Below are 23,802 nucleotides of genomic sequence, written 5' to 3'. Positions count from 1 at the left end.
TCTCCGTTGTAGAGCCACCTTCTGGAGGACACTTACAGGGATTCTCCCAGACATGGATTCCTGGATTGTTGGAGGTGACTTCAACAATTTGGAGACCTTGGAAGACCAGCAGGGCAGAGGACCGGAGTTCACAGGTATGGCTCAGGCAGAGCAATCCACCTGGGACTCTTTTATCTTTGCGACAGGAGGAAGGGACTGTTGGCGAGACCCGTCCTTCCGGCGTTGGCACGGGAGCTTGGACTTCTCGTGGGGTTTCCGCAGGGAAGGAGGCAGACTCCTGGAGAGGCTTGATAGATTCTATGTTAGTGATTGGGCCATCAGCAGAGGCGGTCAGGCCGGTATAGTTCCAGGGACGACACTCTCCGACCATGCGCCGGTGCTCTTATCATTAGATTCGGCCGCTCAGACCCTTCCCCCCCGCTCATGTCGGATTCCCGATTCCATTTTCTCGAGGGAGGACGTGCGCAGCAGTATTTGCGATCTTTGGGACAGAGTCTGGGGCGAGTGCGAGGACTTGGTTGAGTCGGTGGCGCAGGCGTTGCAGGAGTCCAGCCAGATCTGCCAGCTCGCAGCCCTACAGGTTCGACAGGAGTGGTGGGGTAGAGAGAGAGCCCTTCGGAGAGACCTCGCCTCCATTCAGCGGCTCCAGCAGGCATCCCCGGGCTCGGAGGAGCTTCGGATCCAGGCCCTTCGAGCCAGAGCCCTTCTTGAGGAGACACTCCAGCGCCGCTCAGAGTTTTCCTATCACGCCTCTCTCTCCTTCTGGGCTCGGAAGGGTGACCGGATGTGCAGGGAGTTCTTCAGGACACATGGCCAGAGAGCTGCAGGTGATCAGCTTCGGAGTCTCAGGACAACGTCGGGACACATTGTCACGGATCCGGGAGAGGTCTTGGGATTGGCCACCGACTTCTACAGGACCCTTTTTCAGCAGGAGCCTCTTGCTCCTCGCACTCGTCGTGCCCGCGAGGAGGTGTGGAGACACACTCCTTCCTTGGTCCAGCCTAGCATGCAGGCGACGCTGTTGGCACCGTTTACCACGGATGAGATGCTGGAGGCCTTGATGGCCATCGATGGACAGAAATGCCCAGGTGAGGATAGGCTCTCCCGGGCATTCTTCACTTCCTTCTGGGACCAGATCCATCAACCCCTCTTAGCAGCTTTTCAGAGGATTTTCAGCAGCGGTTATATGCCAGAGAGCCTCTCCTCGGGATTGATTTGCCTCATCCCGAAGGGAGGAGATAGACAGGAGATCCGTCAGTGGCGCCCGATCACTCTCCTTACCACTGCCTACAAAATCCTAGCCAAGATGATCAGCGCCAGAGTTCGGCCTCTACTTCCAGACATCATTCACGACACTCAGACAGGCTTTGTTCAGGATCGCAGTATCCTGGACAATGTCTTCGCCTTTTCAGAGGCGGCAGAGTGGGCTCAGCACAGCAGATCACACCTTGCCATCCTACTTCTCGACTTTGAGAAGGCCTACAATCGGGTGGACTGGTCCTTTCTAGAGGGGACTCTGGAGCGGCTAGGTTTCCCAGCAGGTTGGATTCAGGGCATTTCAGCTTTGTACAGGACAGCCTCTAGCAGAGTCATCATTGGAGGCAGGATGGGAGAGCGTTTTAGCTTGGAGAGATCAGTGCGTCAGGGATGCCCCCTTGCCCCTTACCTGTTTCTCTTCTTCGCCGAGGCTATGACTTACTATCTCCGGGCGAGGTCTACAGGGATCAGGGGTGTTCGCCTCCCCCTCCGGGAGGACACGGAGCTCTTGGACTCGGAGTACGCGGATGACACAGCCCTGTATGTCCAGGACGATGAGTTGATGTTGGAGAGGGTGAGGTTGGCCCTGGAGGTCTTCTGTTCGGCTGCTGGTGCGAAAATCAACTGGAACAAATCAGTTGGTTTCCTCACAGACCCCGGGGCGCGTTCTCAGTGGGGGAGGTTTTTGGGTTTGTTGGATGCCTCATTTATCTCTGCAATACACGATGTGATATTCAGTTTGTAGTTTCTCAGGTGAGTAGATATATGCACAGCCCAAAGACTATGCATTGGCAGGCTGTAAAACGCATCTTTCGTTATTTGCAAGGTACCAAGTCTTTTGGCTTGATGTTTCCCAGGGGGGTGACTTGCAGATGCATGCCTACAGTGACTCAGATTGGGCTGGAGATTATGACACTAGGCAGTCCACAAGTGGCAATTGTTTCTTTTTGGGCAAAGCTTGTATGTCTTGGTTGAGCAAGAAACAATCTACAGTGACTACCTCTTCATGTGAAGCTGAGTACAGGGCAGCTTTCACAATGACAGTTGAATGTGTTTGGCTGCGTCGTTTATTTGCTGATCTTCATCTTTCATTGGAGGGTCCTTCTCCAATTCTCACTGATAGTCAAAGTGCTATTGCAGTGGCAAAGAATCCTATGTTTCATGCTCGCACGAAGCACATTGAGGTTCACTATCACTACGTCAGAGAGAAGTTGCGTGCAGGAGAGATCAGCATGATCTATGTGTCAACACATGACAATGTTGCAGACATTTTCACCAAAGCACTTCCACGTGAAAAGTTCGAGGCATTTCGCAGTGCCCTGAACTTATCTCCTTTTGGTGATTGATCATTTCCTTGTACATGACATTGGCACTGCAGGGGGGTGTTAGAATTATTGCTATAATTTAGCAATGACCAATGTAATGTAATAAGTAGGTTAGGGGCACTTTTCCCTCACTTAGAGGTTTTTCCCCCTAACCACAGTTAGTTCACTAACTATGGTTAGTGAAGTGATAAGGTTTTGTCACTTAGACAAAACCCATCACTCCATTCAGTTGTATCTTACTCTCATCTAATTGCAACTGCGTTTTCAGCTCTCTCTCTCTCTCCTGCTTCTTGTTCTCACCTTTGCTCTCTCTCCCATTCTCACAATGGGACAAAAGAATCCGACCACATAACTTGAGGATGAGGAAAATCATACACCATTAGACGAAGGATTAGAACCCATAGTCGAAGCTTCGCCTCCACTCCCATTGTTGTTTCCACAGCTTCTGAGCCACTAAATGACTCCGAATCTTCACCTTCCAGATCAGGTAATTTGTACCATCCAGTTTCCCAGACTCTCCAAAGTTAGAGATGGTGAAAGAAAGAAACCTGGGGGAGGAGAAAGGGAGAGAAGGGGCTGAAAGGGCTGAAGAGGCTGAAGAGATTGACATCTCTGCTGCTAAACCACACAGCAAAGTCGAACAAACTCAACCTTCTGTAGACTAGAACTCCTTACGCACCTGACTGAACCTGAGTCACCCTCTTTCTCTCAAGGGCACCACTCATGGAAGTCAATTCCCAAGAGCTTCTGAATTAGGGTCATCCTGTAGCAAGGTCCCTACCTTCAGGCTCCCACACTAGTGAACCTCCTACTTGGGCTTTGATACCATGTTAGAAATCGACCAACAGAGGGTATGCACAGTGGAAGACACAAGGTACTTCTACTATCTGCCAGATATCTCTAGACTCCGGCCCGTCCTTTGACCTCAGCTCCTTGCTGCCCTAGGAGACAGCCAAGGTCTCAGCCCCACACTTGAGCTAAGTCTGCGGCAACACTAGCACTCCTTCAGCTTCTGGATGTAGGCCCCAAGGAAAGTGCTCTGCTGCTCTTTTCTGCTGTTCTGGAAGCTGCACTACTGGATGCATGACGCACAATGGCCTCTATTTTTAGGCCCAGGGCCTGCTTGCAAAAACTGACCAGGCAGCTTCATTCTGGACGACCAGTTTGTTGCTGGTCCAGCCCTTTAAGGGGCTCTCAAACTGGGGCCCTTTGGCCCACACTTCTCAGGCATCAAGGCAAGGGTCCAGCCCTCAGATCTGCCCTATATAAGGCATGGTTGGCTGTCTCCAAGCAGCCTAACCAGCCTCTCTCTTGGTCGACCCCCTCTGCTGGTCTGCCCCATCTGTTGCACCCCTTTTTGGCACCCTGTTCTGCCCACATGTGTGCGCCTTTGCTGCTGCAGCACCCCGCCATGTGTCAGCTCTGTTCTGCCCCCTGTGCGCCTCTGTCAGGGGCCTGTTCCAGCCATTCACGCAATGTTGCTTCTTTGTCTGCCCACTGGCCCTGCCTTGACACCTGCCCACATGTCAGCCTGTGTGCTGCCCATGTGGCAGCCTTTTCCCTTTGCTGTGTGCTGCCCACATGACAGCTCATGTGCTGCCCATGTGGCATCCCCAATATCCCCTGGTCTACCTCCCCCATGCTCTCCTCATTTGAGGGATTTTTTTTTTGCGCAAAAGGTAGTGCTAGTTATATTGCTTGAAAACGAGAGTACAAGAGGGCCTAAAGGCCAGCGGGCTGCAATCGCAAAACGGATACAGCCCGAGGTAACAAAATACTAATTACAAGCCTCTCAGGGCATAATCATCGGAGAGTGGACAAACAGCCACGGTGGGGGGGAGTAATGCCACTGAAGACTCTGAGCAGAGTGCTGGAAGAACAGCTCTCGATGGTCCCACTTGCTAAGGAAGCACCATCTCTTCTCCTTCCCTGCCCGGGACTCCCCCTGAATCTGATCCCACTGACCCTTGAGCGTGTGAATGATCGTGCTCCAAATGTCTGCTAGGGTCTGGGTAGCAGAAGAAGCCTGATCTCCTAAGGTCTGCGTGCATCTAGAAGTCCAGATATGCCAGCCTGCAATACTCCCTATGATCTCCCAAACTAGGTGCCGAGTCATCGCTCCTGCATCTGTCTCTGTCCGATGCCAAGGGAAGCTGTCCATGCATGCCCAGGTGGCCTGCATGATGAAGAAAACTGGATCCTGGCTAGAGAACTCATAAGCCAAGTGATGTCCCATCTCGGTGCTGCACCAACAAACGGCTCCCCAAGTGACCGGTCCTAGCTCGAGTGCCGCCCTCGCTAAGATCCCCATGACTCCCTTCCAAACTGTCTGAGCATGCGAGCAGCTCCAAAGGCAGTGCTTCAGGGACGCCTCCTCCTGAAAACACATCTGGCAGTGCCCCTCCTGCCCCATCTGTCTTAGCCAGCTACCAACTGGTAGCCCCTTGTGGGCCACCATCCTCGGAAAGTAAGAGATCTTCCTCGGCCGCCAGCTTGCCCAAAGAGTCTTCCAGAATGTGCGAAGAAAGACCAGAGATATCCCTTGGGCATACCAACTATGTGCCTGTGTGGGTAGCCCACGCTGGAGAGCACCAAGAGCACGCCTACCAGTACGCGCACTGTAAAAGAAGAAGGGGGTAGGGTTCTCCGAGGTCTCCAATGGTGGCCAGCGCCACTCCCCTGGGTCCCACTCCACCTCTGTCAAGGAACGGCCCTCCCAGATCCAGAGTCTCCAGTCTTGGTCCTGCATAATCAGGGGGTCTATATGCCACGTTTTCCCTTGCAGCCCTATGATGCGAAGGCGCTGCCAGGGAAGCTGGGGGTCGATCACGGCCTCTCTGACCTGGAGACGGCTATCATCGACGACGGAGAAGAAGTGAATCGAGGAGTCCGAGAAAAGGCCTGCAACCACCAAAGGAATGCCACGGGGTGTGAGCTGCCCTAGCCACCTCTCATCTCCCGAGAGGAGCTGTCTGGTGATCATGGGAATCCTCCAACCTGCAGGAATGGCAGCATCGATCTTCGCTCGCCAAGCCTGGATCCCATGTGCCATACCTACTGCTGCTGCCAGCTCGCCTGGGCTCAGCTGGCTATAGCCGTCCCTCCAAACCCGGAGCGAGCGCGCGGGCCCACGCGCCCAGAGCGCCCAAGGGATATGGGATCTCTCTCCAAGCTGGCGACCTATATCATCTGTCACCTGGCTGCTCCAGATCAGGGGCTGTCTGTCTATCTCCTCTCGGCAGCTAGGGGGAACCTGGGAGAGGCTGTGTCGCAACTTCCTCCAGACCGAGACGAGGCTACGGAGGAAGGGGGAACGGGGCTGAGTCAGTAGGGCAGAAGTGAAGATCCACCGGATAGATGGCTGCCAATCACCCCCTCTCTGGGGGGTACACGTGCTGAGACCATGCTGAAGCAAGAGCTTCCACGTCTGCCCTCCTGGGGTTCGACCGCGGATGACTAACTTGCCAAGTAATGCCTGACTCTACAGTTCTGGATCTATGATGCCAAGGCCGCCCTCTGTCTGGGGGAGAATGACCGTCTGCCAGGCGACCCGGGCTCTGGTGGTGCCGGAACCATCTGAGCCAGACCAAAGGAAGTTCCGCACCAGTCTCCTCAGCTGGGCTACACACGATCTCGAGAAACACCAGCAAGAGGCCACGTACCAAGCGGTGGCAAGAAGGACCTGGTTGACCACAAGGGCCCTGCCTGCGAAGGATAGCCGAGCCGTGCTCCAGAAGGCTAGCTTCCATCGTATGGAGGCTAGGACCGGTAAGAACTGCTGAGCCGACGTGATGTCCAAGCCTACCTGGAATCCCAGGTAACGTGTCGTCTGTCCTCTAGGGATCCAGCGAAACCCCAAGAAAATACCCCACTGTGAGCTGGCTCCCGGATCCATAAGAAAACCAACTGACTTATGCCAGTTGATTTTCGCCCCAGTGGCTAGGCAAAAAGCCTCTAAGGACAGTCTCACTCGCTCCAGTGACTCGATATCATCCTGCACATATAGGGTTGTGTCGTCTGCATACTCGGAGTCCAGAAGTACTGCATCGTCTCGAATAGGGAGGCGCATCCCTCGAAGACCAGTGGTACGGGCTCGTAGGAAGTGAGTCATGGCCTCCGCAAAAAATAGGAAGAGGTAGGGCGCAAGCGAGCAGCCTTGACGCACCGAGCGCTTGAGGGTGAATCTCTCCCCCATCCTGCCGCTGATGATAACCGGCTGGAGGCGGACCTGTAGAGGCTAGCAATACCTTTGATCCACTCGTCCGGAAAACCGAACCGAGAGAGTGTACCTTCCAAGAAGGACCAGTCTACCCTATCGTACGCCTTCTCAAAGTCAAGAAGGAGCATGGCAAGGTGCTGGCCACTGTGCTGGGCCCATTCCGTCGCCTCTGAGAAAGTGAAAATGTTGTCCAAAATGCTGCGATCTTGGACAAAACCAGTCTGGGTGTCATGGATCAAGTCATGTAGCAGGGGGCGGATGCGGCTACTGATCATCTTGGCGAGGATTTTGTAGGCAGTCGGGAGGAGGGTGATAGGGCACCACTGTCTGATCTCCTGACGTTCCCCCCCTTTGGGGATGAGGCAAATCAAGCCTATCGCAAGGCTCTCTGGCATCTGCCCGCTGGAGAAGATATGCTAGAAGGCTGCGAGCAAGGGCTAGTGGACCTGCTCCCAGAAGGTGGTGAAGAAAGCTCTAGAGAGCCCATCCTCACCTGGGCATTTCTGCCCATCAATAGCGCTCACCACATCCTGCATCTCTGCCATGGTGAAAGGGACGAGAAGGGAATCACTCATGCTAAGCTGCACGAGCAACGGTGTATACCTCCTCCCTCCAACGGTGGCCACGAGGGTCTGGGGGCTCCTGCTGAAACAAGGATCTGTAGAAATCTGTCGCCAAGTCCCGGACCTCGTATGGATCTGTCCTGACACTACCATCCTGCGCTCTAAGAGATTGGAGCTGTTCCCCTGCTAACCTTTGGCCATGAGTCCTGAAGAACTCTCTGCACATCCGGTCGCCTTTCCTAGCCCAAAAGGACTTGGAAGCATGAAACGAGAACTCTGAGCGTCGTTGGGTGATCTCCTCTAGCATGGCTCGGGCTCTAACCTCCTGCCGTCTGAGCTCCTCAGAGCCTGGAGAAGACTGCTGCATCCGTTGTATCGAGGCGAGATCTCGTCTGAGACCCCTCTCTTTCACCCACCACTGCTGCCTGACCTGAATTGCCTCCTACTGACAGATGAGACTAGACTCGGCACGCGCCTGAGCTACTTGTACTGCCATATCCCCCATGGGGTCCCAATCCTGCTCCCACAGGTCCACTATCCTGCTGCAAATCGCTGCTCTGGAGTAGATGGAGTCTAAGATCCGACATGAGCGTGGAGGTGAGGAGTGAGAGGCTGAGTCCAGGACTAGGATGACTGGGGCATGGTCAGAGAGGGTCGTCCCTGGAACCACTCCTGACTTTCCACCTCTGCCAAGCGCCCAATCGCTGACATAGAAACGGTCCAACTGCTCCAGAAGTCTGCCTCCCTCCCTCCTGTAACCCCAAGAGAAGTCTAGACTCCTTGTCCATCTGCAAAAGGAAGGCTCCCTCCAGCTGTCCCGACCTCCCACAGCGAACAGGAAGGAGTCCCAATCTGCCTGCTCCGCCTGAGCTATACCGAGGAACTCTGGGCCCCGTCCCTGCTGATCCTCTAAGGTCTCAAGGTTATTGAAGTCCCCTCCTACAATCCAAGAATCCATCTCTGGCAATAAGTCTGTCAAAGAGCTCCAAAAAGCGGCTCTCCGTCTGAGATCGGTCGGGGAATAGATATTGAGGATGCCGATGCGCGATCCCTCAATATTCAAGCCCACCCAAAGTGCTCGTCCTGGGATCAAGGTACCAAAACCACACACATGCTGAACTAGAGAAGTGTCGATGGAGGTACAGACACCCCCGCTCCTCCCCTGCTCGCCAATCGAAGGTTCCCAGTAGGTGTGGGAGCGTCCTGTGAGGACCTTCCCACAATTACTAGTATGAGAAGCCGAAAGCTTATGTTCCTACAATAGGAGCACATCTACCCTTCCCACCAAGGCTGGCTAGAGCTACTGTCTTAGCACCATCTTCCTGGGGCCGCGAGTTCCTGATGAGTGGAACCCGTTGATGTTCCAAGAGATAATGCGTATACTCATGAAGAGGGGAGATGGGCCACAAACAGCTATTTGCTTGCGGTCGATGTCGAGGTGGTCGGAGGATGTCCAGTGTGCAGACGAAGGCGCTTCTGTGAGGGTTTTGAAGGAGAGGCCGGATCATCGGACCCATCCTCTAAAACCTTCAACAGAGGGGAGAGGCCCTTCGTCCCATGGTGGTAAGCTCTCTCTAACCAACTCGACGCCTCTGCCAGGGAAATACTGTAGAAGCCCGCTACCTCTGAGGTCCTCCACGGGCGGAGCCCTTTTCCGTAGACCCACTCCAGAGGCGGCCGAATAATGACCAAATCGTTTGGCGCTGTGGCGAGATCTCAGACGAACGTCATCCTCCTTCCACTGCTGCTGAAGAAGCTCCGCTGCTCTGCTACCGATCCAGTCCTGCACCTGCTCCTAGGACTGATCTCGAATCGTCTCCCAAATGTTTTCATTCGTCCATTGCTCATTCCCGTCACTGGTGATAGTGAAGGAATAGCTAGGATCATCGTGGGGGGCAAGGACGGACACCTTACCCTCTGCCCCCTTTCGGAGGAAGAAGATGCTAATGTCTAGGCATGCAGGGAAGGAGCCAATACCCGCTGCATCCAAATAATCCCAAGGTCCTGCTCGATAAAACTCCAAAGGTAGAGCTCTAGGAGCAGCCCTTGGGTGTGGGGACGAGGATGAGGAGTCTGAACCAGAGAGAGGGGTGCTGGCTGTCGAACAAGCTAGAGTGGTGCTGGCCATCAGCGGGGGAGGGCCTCCTCCCCTCCGTCGAGCCAAGAGGGATAGGCGCGGGGGAGGTATGTGCTGGCTTCGGGGCCGCATGTGGCGCAGGCGGAGAGGGGGGTTCCCTCAGGATCATGCTCGAGGAAGAGAGGGGGGCTGAAACCACCGGTGCTGGGGGGGATCCTGGAGGGGGGGGAGGTAGGGGGACCGAGGAGGAGGGGAGAGGGGAGGGAGGGCGGAGTGAAGGATGAGGGGGAGGCTGGCTGATCTTCTCCTTCCCTTTCTCCTTCCCCTTACCGGGCTGCTGCTGATTGGTGACCACAGGGGGCTCTTGCTGTAGATGGGAAGGCTTTTTTGGTCCTGTTTTGTTTCCTTGCCGTTTTCTTTTGACCTCAGTCCAGCCTTCCCCTTCAGCAGGGGGTGTCGATGCCTGGCGGGGGGGATCCTGAGTTGCCTGGATGGGGTCCTTCTGAGGTTCTGTCCTCGTGAAGCGAGGGTAGGAGCGCGCCTGGTGCCCCAAGCCGTGGCATCTCAGACACTGATCTGGGCGACCAGTGACCATAGTGACCATAATGCGCTGCCTCACCACACCTGTGTCCGTCTCAATCTCAAACTCCGAGGGGATACTCTGCGGATCTAGGACTGCCACTTTGACACGTGGCACCCCTTGGGCTGCCGCCGCATCAACGAAGGTGTCTAGCATGAGCCAGCCAAAGTGCGCCCCCAGGTCCTTGATGATCGGGCGAAGCTCGGTTGTGAGGCCTGGAAAAATGAGAGTAACTGGATGGCGAGGAATGCGGAAGTAGACATCGAAGTCCACTACACTGAAACCCCTATACCATGGGACCATAAGGATGATCTTCCCACCCACAGAAGTAGGGGACCGTCTGGCCATATCGCTTGCAGTCTGTGCTGAGGAGAGCTTGAGCCAGAAGATACCACGTCCCATGAGTGCAACCTGCTCAATGTGGCTGTCCTCAAGGTAGAGGGTGGACTGCAACCAGTCCCTGATGTCTGCTCGTGAAGGGGCGTAGCCAATGACTCTCCCATAAACGGATGTCTGGGAGAAGTCCGTGGCGGCCTGCTTCACCAAGGAGACCTGATGCTCTGTCAGTGTTATGCGGTAGGCTGATGGAGGGGGGAGGTCCGTCTAGGCCACCTGTTCCGGGCTCATGGCCGCCATACCGCACCGACAAACTGCGAACGCTCCAAAGGCGGGGGAATGAGAAGGAAATGGCAGAGACGAAGGAGGGGGGAGTGGTACGGAGGCGGGGGAGGAAAGAGGGAGGGATGGAGAGGTACGGGGAAGCGGGGGGGGGAGAGGTGTGGAGAGGGAGCGGGAGGCGGAGGGGGAAGGAAGGAGGAGGGAGAGGGGGGGGCAGCGCAGCGCAGGGCGGGGAAGAGGAGGAGGGAAAGGGAGGGAGTGTGGCAGCGCAGCACGAGAGGGGGCGGGGAGGAGAGGTGAGGAAGGAGGGGGAGGGGGGGTGGGCAGCGTTGCGCCGCAGCAAGGGGGGGGAGGAGGGGGCGGGGGGGGTGGTAGCACAACGCGAGGGGGGGGAGGCGGGGAGAGGACGGAGAGCGGAGAGGGGAGGAGCGAGGGGGGGGGGATGGCGGGTGGAGAGGGAAGAGAGGGGGACGGAGGGGCGCAGCAGGAGGCGACGGCAAAGGAGGAGGGGGAGGGGAGAGGGGGCCGCACAGCGCGAGGGGGGGGTAGACGGGAGCGGGGGAGGGGAGGGGGCATTCGCAAGACGGAGAGAGTCAGAGGCATGCGATTTGGTCTAAGAGGAGTTGAGATTCCATTTGGGGGCTTATAGATGGGGAGGTGACCTTTCCAACACATACTTCTCCCAATCACTTTGTCCACCCTCTCCCTTTGTGACCAAACCGCCATCCAGGTGACACCACCAAAAATGATGGCTGATTTTATTTTTTTGTTTGTCTCTGGAGGTTAAGGAGGGAAGAGAATGACTTCAAAAATGGACTCCAAAACTGCACTCCATTAGTCCAAAAAAGCTGTACACACAGTCTCCACACAAAGATCCCCTCCAACATATATGAAACAAGTCTCATCCGGGAGCCCCGGCGACTCTCTCCACCCTCTGGACTCCAAGTGTAGGCCAGTTTACAAAAAACCCTGTATGGCCTCCTGCACCAGTGCTACTAAAACCCACTAAACACCACATACGGCCATTAACTAAAATTTTCACCTAACACTACAAAGGCCAAAAAGGCATATGATAGGCAAAGATCTGAAATACATCATATATTCATACACCCCATGAGTGGAATATAGATGTCTAGCACACTTTTGGAATATATAGCATAAAGAAAAGAGCTGAAGTCCAATCGAAATGTAATGCAATAAGTGTATCTTGAGGATGCAGAAGAACCAGAAACTGGGCTACAGTCTCCAGAGCCCCTAGTGGCTGAAAACATCTCTGAGATCTACACATGTTTCCCTCTAGTGTGTTCCTGTCAGTCTCATTTGTGGACATTGCGGGATAGACTGCCATGAGGTAGTATGGCCACATGGGGTCCAGGATCAACAATGAACAATCAAAGTTGTGAGTGAGCCAGACCCATGTCCTAGCTAGAGTCTTGATGTCTTTGGAGCATGTTCAAGATTTGTCTCTAGAATCACCCAGAGATGCCGTGAGGCAGCCTGGTGCTGCGAAGTGTGATTGCTCAGGATTACATGTTTGATGGTGGCCAACAAGTTTGGTGAGCCTCTCAAATTTCAATAAGAATATGTTTATGGGCCTTGACACAGATGCCTATAGGCAGCCAAAGACGGGATTGATTAGCTACACAGCCTATTTAGCAGATGTAAGACATAGCATGATTGTAGCAATGTGTCAAGTCCAATGTACACTCATTATTTTGTTTTCTAAAAGCAATTGCTACATCTAAACTCGCTAAAGTATGGAGATTTGATTATTGCGGACTTGGTTGCAGAGCTGAACTTCAGGATATTTCACATAACTCAGCTTTGGAAGCAGCAGGATTCATTTCCCTTTTTCTTCCTACTAAATCACAAAGAAATTTACAGCCAAGTCAACAGTTTTTTACAAGGTATAAAGTGTACTAGTTATATTGCTATATTGTTTGATTTTCATGTATTTATTTGTTCTCTCATCTGCGTAATGTGATCACACTTACTAAGGTACATTTTGTGAGCTTTGGCAGGACCTGGTTAGCAGAGTGCCTTGAATTGTGGTCAGCATTGCCATCCTCTCACTACTGGAATGTACAATGGGCTTCACTATTGAGTCGCTGTATAAAGCATCAAGTCATAGACCCTTTCGCCTGGGAGCCTTTCTTACCTAGGCTGTTTACGAATTTTCTAAATGCTTTTAATGTATTGTGCCCAACTTCATCTTTATTGTAGTTGCCAAACTTCCTTATTTAGTCCTTCTGCAGTATGCATGTCTGTTCAAAGTTTCTGTTCAAATTATCGATGCAACTGTTGTGTAGACTTGGTGTGAGTACAAACAATTACTTCCGTTTGTCATTTTTTACAGGTACCTGTAGGCAAAGCTGGTACATGGTCACCCGTTTATAGGAGGACCCCTGAAGAAATCAAGCGTGCTTTTAACACGAGTTGGTCTCCAGGGTTATCAACACTGACTGCTAAATCAATTGTAGGGTTTTAGTAAGAATTATCTCACAAATGCCATCTTGCTTTGTCATGAAATGGTTTTTAAAATTGTTTTATTGAGGAACACATGAAATGTTTGCACAGGTCTACTTACTCAGCCCTTCTGGCTCAGCTCAAGGTCACTTTGACACAATGATTGATTTTTTAGAACAGTAAAACCTTTTGCCTTAAAACCTTTTTGAAGTCATTTAGTCATTTCGTTCATGTAGACCTAGGACATTTCAATGTCTTTAAAAAACGTGTCTTTCAGTGTAGAACATTTCAATGTCTTAGAAAATCATGCATTTCTCTGTTGGAACCTGGTCTCTATGAATGAGGTCTTGAAAGAAATTTTTGTTCTAGATACTATCATCCTTCAAATGGTGGTTCCTGGACGGCATCCCTCCAGATATTTCTGCGATTTCTTGTCTTCTACTTCCTCAAGCGGCTTGCGCGTGAGCAGAGGTAACAACATTATGTGAATTTGGAATAAGTTATTGATGTCTTACTTTGTGCTGCATGGACGACATAGCATAGCGGTCTGACAAAACTTCAAACCTGTTAAATAATGAAAGCCCAAGGTACAGTGGTGCCATTGAGGATTCATTCTTGCTGGGACCAACTCAGAGGGCAGCTTTTGTCACAACAGTAAAGAAGTTGATTGAACGTGGTCAATATAGCAAAAATGGGGCACTAGCTTGGACCTCAGCTTCTGCTGCCTCAAGGCTAGCATATGTTGAACCATCAATAATGCTACCTCTGGTTGTCTCTCGCTTCTGTACGGCATTAAAAACTGTGAGTTGCTAGATATCTACCCCTAACTATACAGCTTTTTTTAAAAGAATGGTGCTTGAGTTCCAACCGCACAGTTAAGCAGTACTTTGTTCTAATCTGCTGTATGTTCCTACAATTCTACCATCATATCACAAATTTATAAATAGTTATGAAGAATTGGTACTATAGTCATAATGGAATTGAAGTCAGCCTGTTATTGCATTCCTGAAGAATAGCATAGAATGAAAAGAGATATGAATTATATACTGAGCAACAAAAGTGTGCATTTTGTATGACCTTTTATTCTTCATGGACCCATCTAGATTGTTCTTACATAAGATTGTTGCTCCATATCTTCAGATCTTTTGGAATTAATCGTTTTGCCTCCCCCTCATTAAAGCAGAAACAATATCTACTACGAGACTTTAATACTCACTGCTAGTCAAAACATTTGGTTTTGCCCTTTGAATCTACTACAAAATCACCTTTCCCAAGAAGGAAAAATCCCCACTCAAACAGCAAAAGTTTAAGAAAAATCTGGTAGTGCATGCCTGAACGTCAGTGATCTATGCCTTTTTAAAGTTAAGTAATTGGGTTACTGTTTAGCATTTTCCATAGTATCTACAAAGGGATACTATTCTTATCTTTGGATGTTTGATATTGTGCAGACAACGGCTACACATCAACTGGAGTCGGCACTAAGGATGCTCGCACTGTCCGCACGGCCTCTTTTGCTGTATAAGTTTTCTAGTGCCGAGAAGTCTCTTCTGATGTGCAGGACAAGTCTAGCAGAAGCCATGTTTAGTACTCTTCCTGGGTTAGATGCTAATGATCCACCAAAAACTTTAGCAACTATGCAACTTTATTGTTCTGTCCTTTCAAGTGTATGTATGATCCTTTCTAGTTGTTATAGACAGATCCTAGAATTTGCAATATTCCCTGTGTTTTAATTATGAGATATCAGCTTTTTGTTTTACTAAAGAATAGTTATGCATGTTCTCCTTTGATTTACTGCTAGCACATTGGACAAATTGAGTTTTTTATCTGAAATTGAAAACCTTTACTTTGCCAGGTGGGAAAGATTGACAATGAAGGAGATCTAAGCAATAAGACTTTGCCCATTGATTGGTCTTTATGGGTGGATGAATTCTTAGATCGTCTTTTTAGTCTTCTTGTCAATTTAGAGCCCAGTGTACAGTCATCGTAAGTTATCTCAACTTATCTTTTTGTTGTCATGGAACTACAAAGTTAAGCAGCTCTAAAGAGCTCCATGAACATAGGACTGAAAGAATCAACTTTGTTCTCTCAAAGCTCGTACAAAGCTCTGTATTTGCTTGATTTTTCCCCTGAAACATCATGGTATGAATGTATATGTAATTTAAAAGTGTACACTATTATCTATCTTATGTATGAGTGGATGCAATGAAGTTCTCCATGGTTGAGCTCAACAGAAAGCTTCTTCTTCTGAGCTGAAAAGCAACAATCACTAAGAAGCATCATTTTATAAGCTTCTCTTCATAAAAGTTGGTTTGACAACTCTTTCTCTGAATCTCTTATAACTTAATGTACTACCAAGATAACGTTCTTCATGCTCTCCTTAAGACAAAGAGCGAGCTGTAACATGATGAGTAGCCTATCAAGATGAAATAGCAACTACAAAACGTAATATAACATATTTCTCCTATGATAAGCTTCTAAAAGTCTTCCAATGTGTGACAATAAATATATCAAGTCACACGTGAAGTATATGTAGAGGGCATGTTGTTATCCTCTAATGTTTGCTCTAACTTGTTGGTTGCAACTTTGAAAATTCTACATGTTATTATTTCCAATATTCCATTTATACCTTTCCCAGCCCAAAAATCCTGCTATTGTTTTTCTGTAAGGTTATATCCCAAATCTTGAATCGCTCTCATGCAAATCTTTCTGAGAGAATACAGAAGATTAGATGAGCAGATTTAGAGTAGCTTCAATTTGGTTGTATGTTAACATTTCTCTATTATGTATTTCTTCTTCAGAGCTTCCATACTGACTTAATATCCAAGTGAGCACATGCTCTAGGAGTTGACCTGTCACATCAAACTGTCACGCTCTTAATCCCACAATGTGCATTGGTGCGCTTTCCACTTTCCTGACCCAAGAAATTCTCAGGAATTATGGTCATAGAAACACTCCCTAACAAGATTAAAAGTGAACGAAGGCACATGGTTCCATAGAAGGATGCACATGGACTGTTGTAAATTTTGGTGGTGGATGTGAACAAGTATGTGGTGGCAAATGTAAACAAGTATGTGGCTCCTAACCCACAAGGGTAGAACTCTTGGCCTTTATCAAAAGGCCTAAGAGAGTCTTTCATTTATGGACTGAAATAGAACAGACTTAACTTTTGCATACATGAAAGTCCAAGTAGTGGTCTATGTCTTCTATTACTCTCTCTTTAGATTGACTAGGGCTTTCTGCATTCTACACACTCTTGCGCAGTCTCATGCTTTTGTTGGACATTAACCTCTAATGCTAGGAATCTTGTCATGGTATCAAAGCAGAGTTAGACAAGGTCATGGCTTGCTTCACAAATCCTCTTTCCTAGTTGTTCTTCTCACTGCTGGCAAGGTGTTGAAGGAGTAATCAAAGAGAAGGAGCAAAGGAGAAGGAGGATGGAAAGTTTCGAGCAAGGAATGTTTTGATAAATCCAAGCTGCTGCTTTAATCCAAGAAGGACAAGGGAAGAAGTAGGAGAAACGAAGCTTCAACATTGGTGGAGGCCTCTCAATCCAAGCCTGCTGCAAGCCTACGAAGTCACTTCATCAAAGAAGCTGTAGTAGCATGCACAAAACGTGTTTGAGGCATCCCTTCAGCTCTCTGGAAAAATGTGAGTGGCTCATCAAGAAGAGGTTTTTTCTTCCTCTACGTCCAAAAGTTTAAGAGAGAGAAAACGGAAAAGAAGCCTCCGCAAAAGAGGTCAACGCAGAAAAGGCTAGTGGTTTTCAAGACTTGGTAGAAGTGTGAAGTAAAGATTGTACACAGTCGTTCAAAAGCTGTGTCCACAATGTCCTTAAGCTCCTGTTGCCAACAGCCAAGACTCTGATGGAGAGATCTGAGTGCCAGGCCTCTGTTCTGGCTGTGAGTAAATATGTGCAAACAATCTCGTAAGGGGACATCCTACACAGAACGGAGGATAAGCCTCATCCGGCTAGTTGCACTCCACACGTCACATCACTAAAAGTCAACGGCCAATACTCCGTGAAAATTTATTGCCTAGTCCCAAATCCATGGCAAAGAGTGACACCGACATCGACAAGTTTTCCAATGACGGGTTTTTTTTTTTTCCATGAAAAAGACTTCTATTAAGTATGAAAAAACCCACGTGAGCAAGCTCAAAGCACAAATACATCATGCTGTACATGAGGAAACCCCCCTGAAATAGGGAACATAAAACTCAGAATGAGCTGGAAAGAATCCAAGGTTGAGGTTGAAAGTGCCGCCTCAACCCTGCTGTAGTCTCTAAGAAAAAGGGGGAACCCTTCCATTCCCTAAGGAGTATAACCCTCCTGGCTGAGGCTGCCCGGGAAGAACCCTGCATGCTCGCCCAACTGGCCATCAATGTGTGGACGGTGTCAGCCCAAATACTGGCCAAGGTGTGCGAGGGATGGACCTCCGTCTAAGGCCTCTATGCATCTAGCCCTCCAAATATGCCAAGCAATGATGCTAGCCAGTATCTCCCAAGCTGTATCCCCATCAACATGTACTCATCTATAGCAGGAGATAGGCACATCCTCAAGAGAGCAATTCTCGATGAGGTGACGTCGAATCGATATGGCCCAAGAAGCATCCTGCCACTCATAGAAGATCTGAGGCCCTGATAGGGAGAGCCAAATCACCAATCCCCACGTCATGAAGAAATGAGAAGGAGCAAAAGTACTGAGGACCCAGGCAAATCCCATCCAAATGGCTCTCGCATGCCTGCAGTCCCATAGACAATCATGAATCAACTCATCGGTAGACGAGCACCTAGGACAAGTGGGGTCTGCCCCAAATCTAGACCTCAACCTGTTCACTGCAATCCCTCCATGAATAGAAAGCTAGAAAAATAGAGCGACCTTTCTATTTGTTCAGGATCTCCAAAGCCTCCACCAAAAGACCCTCTACAAATCAGCATAAACCTTATAACTCTCGCAATAAGGGGCCCTGGAAGGTCTCCAACCTCTACAACTAATTTGGAACCTCCTGGCATTATTGACCGTGTAAGCAAAAAAAGGAACGCTCTTCTCTTGGTTCCCTGCAACAATCCATTCCCACTCTCCTGGGTCCCACTGAAGAAACTTTATCGGCACTCCTCCAAAGAGCCACAACCTCCAAGAACCCGAAAGAGAAAGATGTGGGCTCGGATCAATATGCCATGCAGAGTCCTTGCCTTGATCCAAAAAGCCTATGATCCTGAGAGGCTGAAAAGGCAAGCCCAAAAGAATATCCTTTGAAGAAATAACCAGCCTGCCACTTGCCTATACATAAAAAACCAAGGCATCCTCGTGTGCTCCCAAAAAAGCTATAACCTGGAGAGGAATGTATGTCCTTGAGAAAGTCCCCATCCACAGAGCAAACAACGGGCGTGTCATCTATATCCACCCAGTCAAGGGGAAGGGTTGCATCAATATGGAGTATCATCCCTACACATCGTCTGAGGTGACTAACTGTTTGTTGTTGACGAACTTCTGGAAGCCTCTTGAAAGCTTTCCAAGAACCTACGGAGGTGGTAGGGCCTCGCACCCCCCTCTTATGTGGGAAGGATCAAGGTGTCCTAAGATACTCTAGCAATAGTGTCTGCAGTGCCATCTAGCCCGTTCCATAAAAAATTCCTAACATGCCTTATGAGCTGAGTGATACAATCTTTGGAACCGCACCAATAGGAGCACACATACCAGGCTGTAGCCAGCAAAACCTGGTTCACAACCACCACTCTGGATGCAAGGTCCAGTCTAGCTGAACTCTAGAAAAGGAGTTTCCTCCTAATGCTCTCCAACACAGGAGCAAACTGATGCAAAGAAAAGATGCCTAAACCGACCTGGCGTCCTAGGTATCTGACTGACACACCCCTATGAATCCAAGTGAAATCCAAATCAACCCCCCAATCTGGAGTGTCATCGTCACAAATCCAAAAGCCATTGGACTTGTTCCAATCGATGTGAGCACCTGCTGCAGTACAAAACAAATCCAAAGCTATCCTTAAGGAAGTGAGAGTCTGAGGAGAGGCATCCAAGAAGATAGCAGTGTCATCTGCTAACTCGTAATCCACGAGGTCCTCTTCCTGTCTGAGCAGAAGTCTAAGCCCAAGAATGTCAACTCGAGACCTGAGAAAAATGCTCATAGCCTCAGCCACTAAGAGAAAAAGAAAAGGGGCAAGAGGGCATCCCTGACGGACTGATCTGGAAATCTGAAACCTACTTCCCTAAACCCCTCCTATGAGCACCTGGCTGTGGACTGACCTGTACAAGGATGAGACCCCTCTGATCCAAGCATCTGAAAATCCAAAGTGATGAAGGGTGCCCTCCAAGAATTCCCAATCTACCTTGTCATAGGCTTTTTCAAAGTCCAGGAGTAGAATTGCGAGCTTTTGACTGCTCTGCATGGTCCACTGAGAAGCTTCCCAAAAGGAGAATATTTCAAATTCTTAAATGTTAGTGCAAAATTATAGATTGAAAAAACAAGATTTTTATGTGAATATGATAGTGCCACAAAGTGAACTTTTGATTTGGGAAGAATATTTTCAGAAAGTAAAATTTTGATTTGGGAAGGATATTTTCACAAAGTAAACTTTTCATTTGGGAAGGATTTTTGGGCTTCGTCCAAAAACAACAAAAAAGGTCCAAAATTAATGAAATAGGTGTTACTATCTTCTTCAAGAGTTTTCATGCTTTCTTCATCAAGGCACTAATCAAGATTTGAGCACAAGACACTGTAAACCTAGATTGAAACCCATGGTTAATGGGAGACCCATTTGGAATCGAGGATATCAACGGTTAACTGGACTATCACATGGCACATACTGGACCATCTGGGCAGAGGTGAAAGAAAAAGTGGTTCATACAATTCATGGAAATACCTACAAGCTTAAATGCCATGGAAGCACTATAAATGCAACTGCAACATTAAAGCAAGTTCTCGAAGACCATGCATTACCGCAGCCATTCTGCTTGCCAAGGTGGCGAGCTATTTCTCAATGCACACAGAAGAGGAGAGGAGGGCATGGGCGAGCTACCCAGGCTGACCACCAGCAATGTCCTATCACTGATTTCATCCCCCGGTGATGCTGACCTTCACCAAGGCCGTTGTCCATCGAGATTATTTCCAATATTCTACGTCACCCAGTGGCCTTGGTCCTAGAGGACCTGACACATAGTAGACATATGACCTACTGGCTCCTCAATAGTGATCTTCAATGGCCACTTGTAGAATGATATGATTTGCTACGTGCATCCTTTCGCAGAGACTGTATCGTGATATCTGGTCTCTCTCCGTTTTTTAATGGTGCTTTTTTTAATGCTCTCGGGTATCAGTCTTCGGTGTGGATGCCTGCCTTATTGTCTCACCCCTTAGTTTCTCTTATTGTATCTAGTCTTTTCAGTTTCACAGAGTCTTCATTCTTTCAATAATTACCTTTTTTGTTTCTGTCTTATCAAATAGGATGTATCATAACTATAAAGATGAAGTTTTCCTGGTTTAAGGAGGGTGACCTTTTCATTGTTGAACTATTGGGTTGTGGCTTATGTTTTTGTTGCAGAAACAATGTTTCTTCAGAAGATGGATTCCTCTCTGAAAAAGGATCACCTTATTCTTGTCTACTTGATCTGTTGTTTGCAAAATTGGCTGAAGCACAGTACATGCAGGCAAGTTTGAAGATCGATAGTTAATTATTTTTTTGAATAGGTTTTTTACTGGATAAACCAGATTGTTTGTCCATTAAGATTTCATTGCAGATACAAAAGAGATGAGGTCTTCACCATCCTGAGTGAAATGCTCCTTGCAGGTTTTAAAGCGGACTGTTAAGTTTGTGACTGGAAATATTCTTCTAGGAGCTGTTGAGGAGGTCGGTTTGTTGTGTTGCAATGTAGTCTTTGCAAATCCCAAGGCATCGAGTGAACATCTACTTGCACCCATCATGAATTCACTTCTTTCATCATTTGTGGACTCTCCTACAACGGGATTTAGTGGAAGTGAGGAGGAAACAACTATAGTTGACTTCAAGGTTTGTTGCTTCCATGCAATCATTTGTTTGTTTTCAGAAAGTTGATAGAGCACTTACTTTATGTTTATGACATATTATCAGGTAGGGCTCTCTCCTGCATTAGAGCTCACTACAAGGTACCAGCTCGGGGTTCTTTCTAAGGCTCTAGTATATGGGGGGGCAGCTCTTCCTACTTATGGATCCCTTCTCCAACGAACGATCTTAGCTTCATTTGATGCACCATCTTCTAAGGTCTCTGAAAGGATTTTAAGGATCAATTATGAATCAGTTTTTTTGAGCTATTAAAAGATTATACTCAAATGCCTTCCTGCGAAAAAAATCAGAGGCTCCTTGTCTTTAGACTGCATCCAATATCTGAATTCAGGACTTTGTCACCTTTGCAGGTAGTTTTATCTTGCATGCCTTGCACAATAGTGCTTATATGGATGGTTTGCTAAATGTGTTTTTTCCTGGTCTCATGTCCTTTTGCACAGGTAAATGACGCAGGGCGCAATTTATTGATTGCTCTCATTGGAAGCATGATAACATATTACCCCATCGATTCTCACAAGTACGATTAGGACAACCTTTTTCTCTGTATAATTCTTTAGTGTGTTTTTTAGTGATGCTTTTAATGTCTATCTATACATTCTTCAGCATTTGAATGTCCTCAACCGAGTGAAAATTTCCACCATTCGAACTTGGTATCTGTATGGTATTTCTGGCTCTTTTAGTTTTTGTTTGCTTCCTGCCTTCTCATATAAGGCCTTTGCATGTGCAAACATCTGCTCTAGGCTATTGCCCCTACTATTTTCTTGTATTCATCTCTGTGTTTCTTTCTTGAAGTTATTCCCTCTTTCCCATAATTGGATTAAATCTCCCTTGTGATGCTGTTGCCCACTGCCTGGTATGTTAACAGCATGCTTTGGCCACCCTTGGAAGTTCACCTTTGAAAACCGGCATGGACCTTGACAGTCGTGCGCTTTCAATCATCCTTTTTGAGCTAGAAGATGAAACAAGAGACGAAGGCGATGTTTTCTTAGGTAGGGGTCTTGGTTGAAGAAGTAGTCGGTGACTTCTTTTGTCACATGTTTTACACGAAAATCTGTTGCTCCCAGAAAGTTACGTCGAATCACGGGCACAGGCACGTTCAATAACCTCCCAGCCAACCTCAGTGGTAGCAAGCTCTTCTCAGAGAATCAGATTACGTGAAGGGCCTCTCAAGTCAGGTTGTTTACAAAAATGTTTCAAAGTATCGTGATCAACATCAACATAAAACTCTGACCCATACATATAATGTCTCCATGTTTTCATAGCATGGACAACAGCATACAACTCTAATTCATGAGTTGCCCAATTTCGTTGAGAGGGAGAAAGCTTCTTGCTTTCAAAGGTTACTGGCCTTCCCTCTTGGAGTAGAACTGCTCCTACCGCAATGCTACTTGCATCGGTTTCAAGGAAAAACGGTTTCTGGGAATCAACTATTTTTAACACCGGTCCTGAGACCACAACTTGTTTTATGGTGTTAAAACTTTCCAGTTGATTCTGTCCCCATATAAAAGATACTTTATCTGAGGTCAGATCAGTCAATGGCGATACTATTTCGGAATATCCTTTGATATGCCTTCGATAAAATTGGACAAATCCCAAGAATGATCGCAAAGCGGTCAAACTCTGAGGGATTGGCCAAGTCAGTATCGCAGCCACTTTCTTTGGATCCATTTCTACCCCCTCAGGAGTAATTATGAATACTAAATATTCAAGTCTTACCATACACAGTATAGTTTTCTTTTTATTTACATAAAGACTGGCTTTCCTCAAAGTATTGAACACTATTCTTAAGTGTTCATGATGCTCAGTAATACTTTTACTGAATACCAGAATATTGTCGATAAAATGTACTACAAACTTTCCGATATACGGACGTAGTAAATCGTTCATAAGCATGACGAATGTAGTTGGAGCATTAGTAAGTCCAAAGGGCATTACCAAAAACTCATAATGTCCAAACCTGCTTCTAAAAGCGGTTTTATGCACATCCTCGGCTCTAATACGGATCTGATGGTAGCCACACTTAAGATCTATCTTACTGAAAATTACGGCCCCATATAATGCATCTAGCAAATCATCGATCCGAGCCATCGGATACCTGTGCTTAATAGTGATATTATTCTATGCTCTGTAATCTATACAAAGATGAAAAGTATCATCTTTCTTCTTCTTTAATATCACTGGCGAAGCAAAAGGTGAGAAACTTGGTTGAATCTGCCCCAACTTGAGGTATTCTTCCAGTTGTCTTCGCACCTCCTCTTCTTCGGTAAAACTCAATCTATAGGGAGGTCTATTTACAGGTTCTGCCCTCGGGATTAGTTCAACCTTATGTTGATCATTCCACTTTGGAGGTAACCCATAAGGTAGCTCATCCCTAAAACGATCAGAGAATTCCTCTGCTATTTGATCAGCCAGCTTGGCCATCTCTCCATTTTGGGCAACATCAGTGCTAGCCGAAGAATCATCAACCGGCTCTACCGATGCTGTACAAAGAAACAAAAACTCTTCTTGAGCTTTTCGAATTTCCATCACGGAAACCAACGGTCCTTGAGGTATATCCTTTTCACCTCGTAAGACATACAGCACATCATTCATCTCGAATTGATAAATGTGCTTTTTCCAATCTATGGCTGGATTCTTTCTAGAAT

The 23,802-nt window shown here is 48.1% G+C and overlaps 1 protein-coding gene across 2 annotated transcripts in view; it reads left to right on the top strand.

Annotated features, from left to right (window-relative positions):
* The window catches only part of LOC147883687 (proteasome activator subunit 4-like), a 142,489-nt gene that overhangs the window by 32,448 nt on the left and 86,239 nt on the right, over positions 1 to 23,802 (top strand). For both annotated transcript variants that reach the window (XM_087399300.1, XM_087399301.1), the window contains exons 5-16: positions 12,430 to 12,546; positions 12,661 to 12,832; positions 12,996 to 13,115; positions 13,217 to 13,284; positions 13,475 to 13,576; positions 13,687 to 13,906; positions 14,554 to 14,769; positions 14,958 to 15,088; positions 20,660 to 20,765; positions 20,906 to 21,124; positions 21,206 to 21,355; positions 21,598 to 21,674. In XM_087399300.1, coding sequence (XP_087255426.1) covers positions 12,430 to 12,546; positions 12,661 to 12,832; positions 12,996 to 13,115; positions 13,217 to 13,284; positions 13,475 to 13,576; positions 13,687 to 13,906; positions 14,554 to 14,769; positions 14,958 to 15,088; positions 20,660 to 20,765; positions 20,906 to 21,124; positions 21,206 to 21,355; positions 21,598 to 21,674 — 1,698 coding nt within the window. The remainder of the gene's footprint in view (positions 1 to 12,429; positions 12,547 to 12,660; positions 12,833 to 12,995; positions 13,116 to 13,216; positions 13,285 to 13,474; positions 13,577 to 13,686; positions 13,907 to 14,553; positions 14,770 to 14,957; positions 15,089 to 20,659; positions 20,766 to 20,905; positions 21,125 to 21,205; positions 21,356 to 21,597; positions 21,675 to 23,802) is intronic.

Source organism: Dipteris shenzhenensis, chromosome 28 (assembly GCF_047967505.1).
Source record: "Dipteris shenzhenensis isolate YYH24624 ecotype China chromosome 28, Dip_SZ_1.0, whole genome shotgun sequence".
In the NCBI taxonomy this organism is placed as follows: domain Eukaryota; kingdom Viridiplantae; phylum Streptophyta; class Polypodiopsida; order Gleicheniales; family Dipteridaceae; genus Dipteris; species Dipteris shenzhenensis.
The sequence above is the reverse complement of the archived record's forward strand: the minus strand, read 5'-3'. Positions and strand labels throughout refer to the sequence as shown.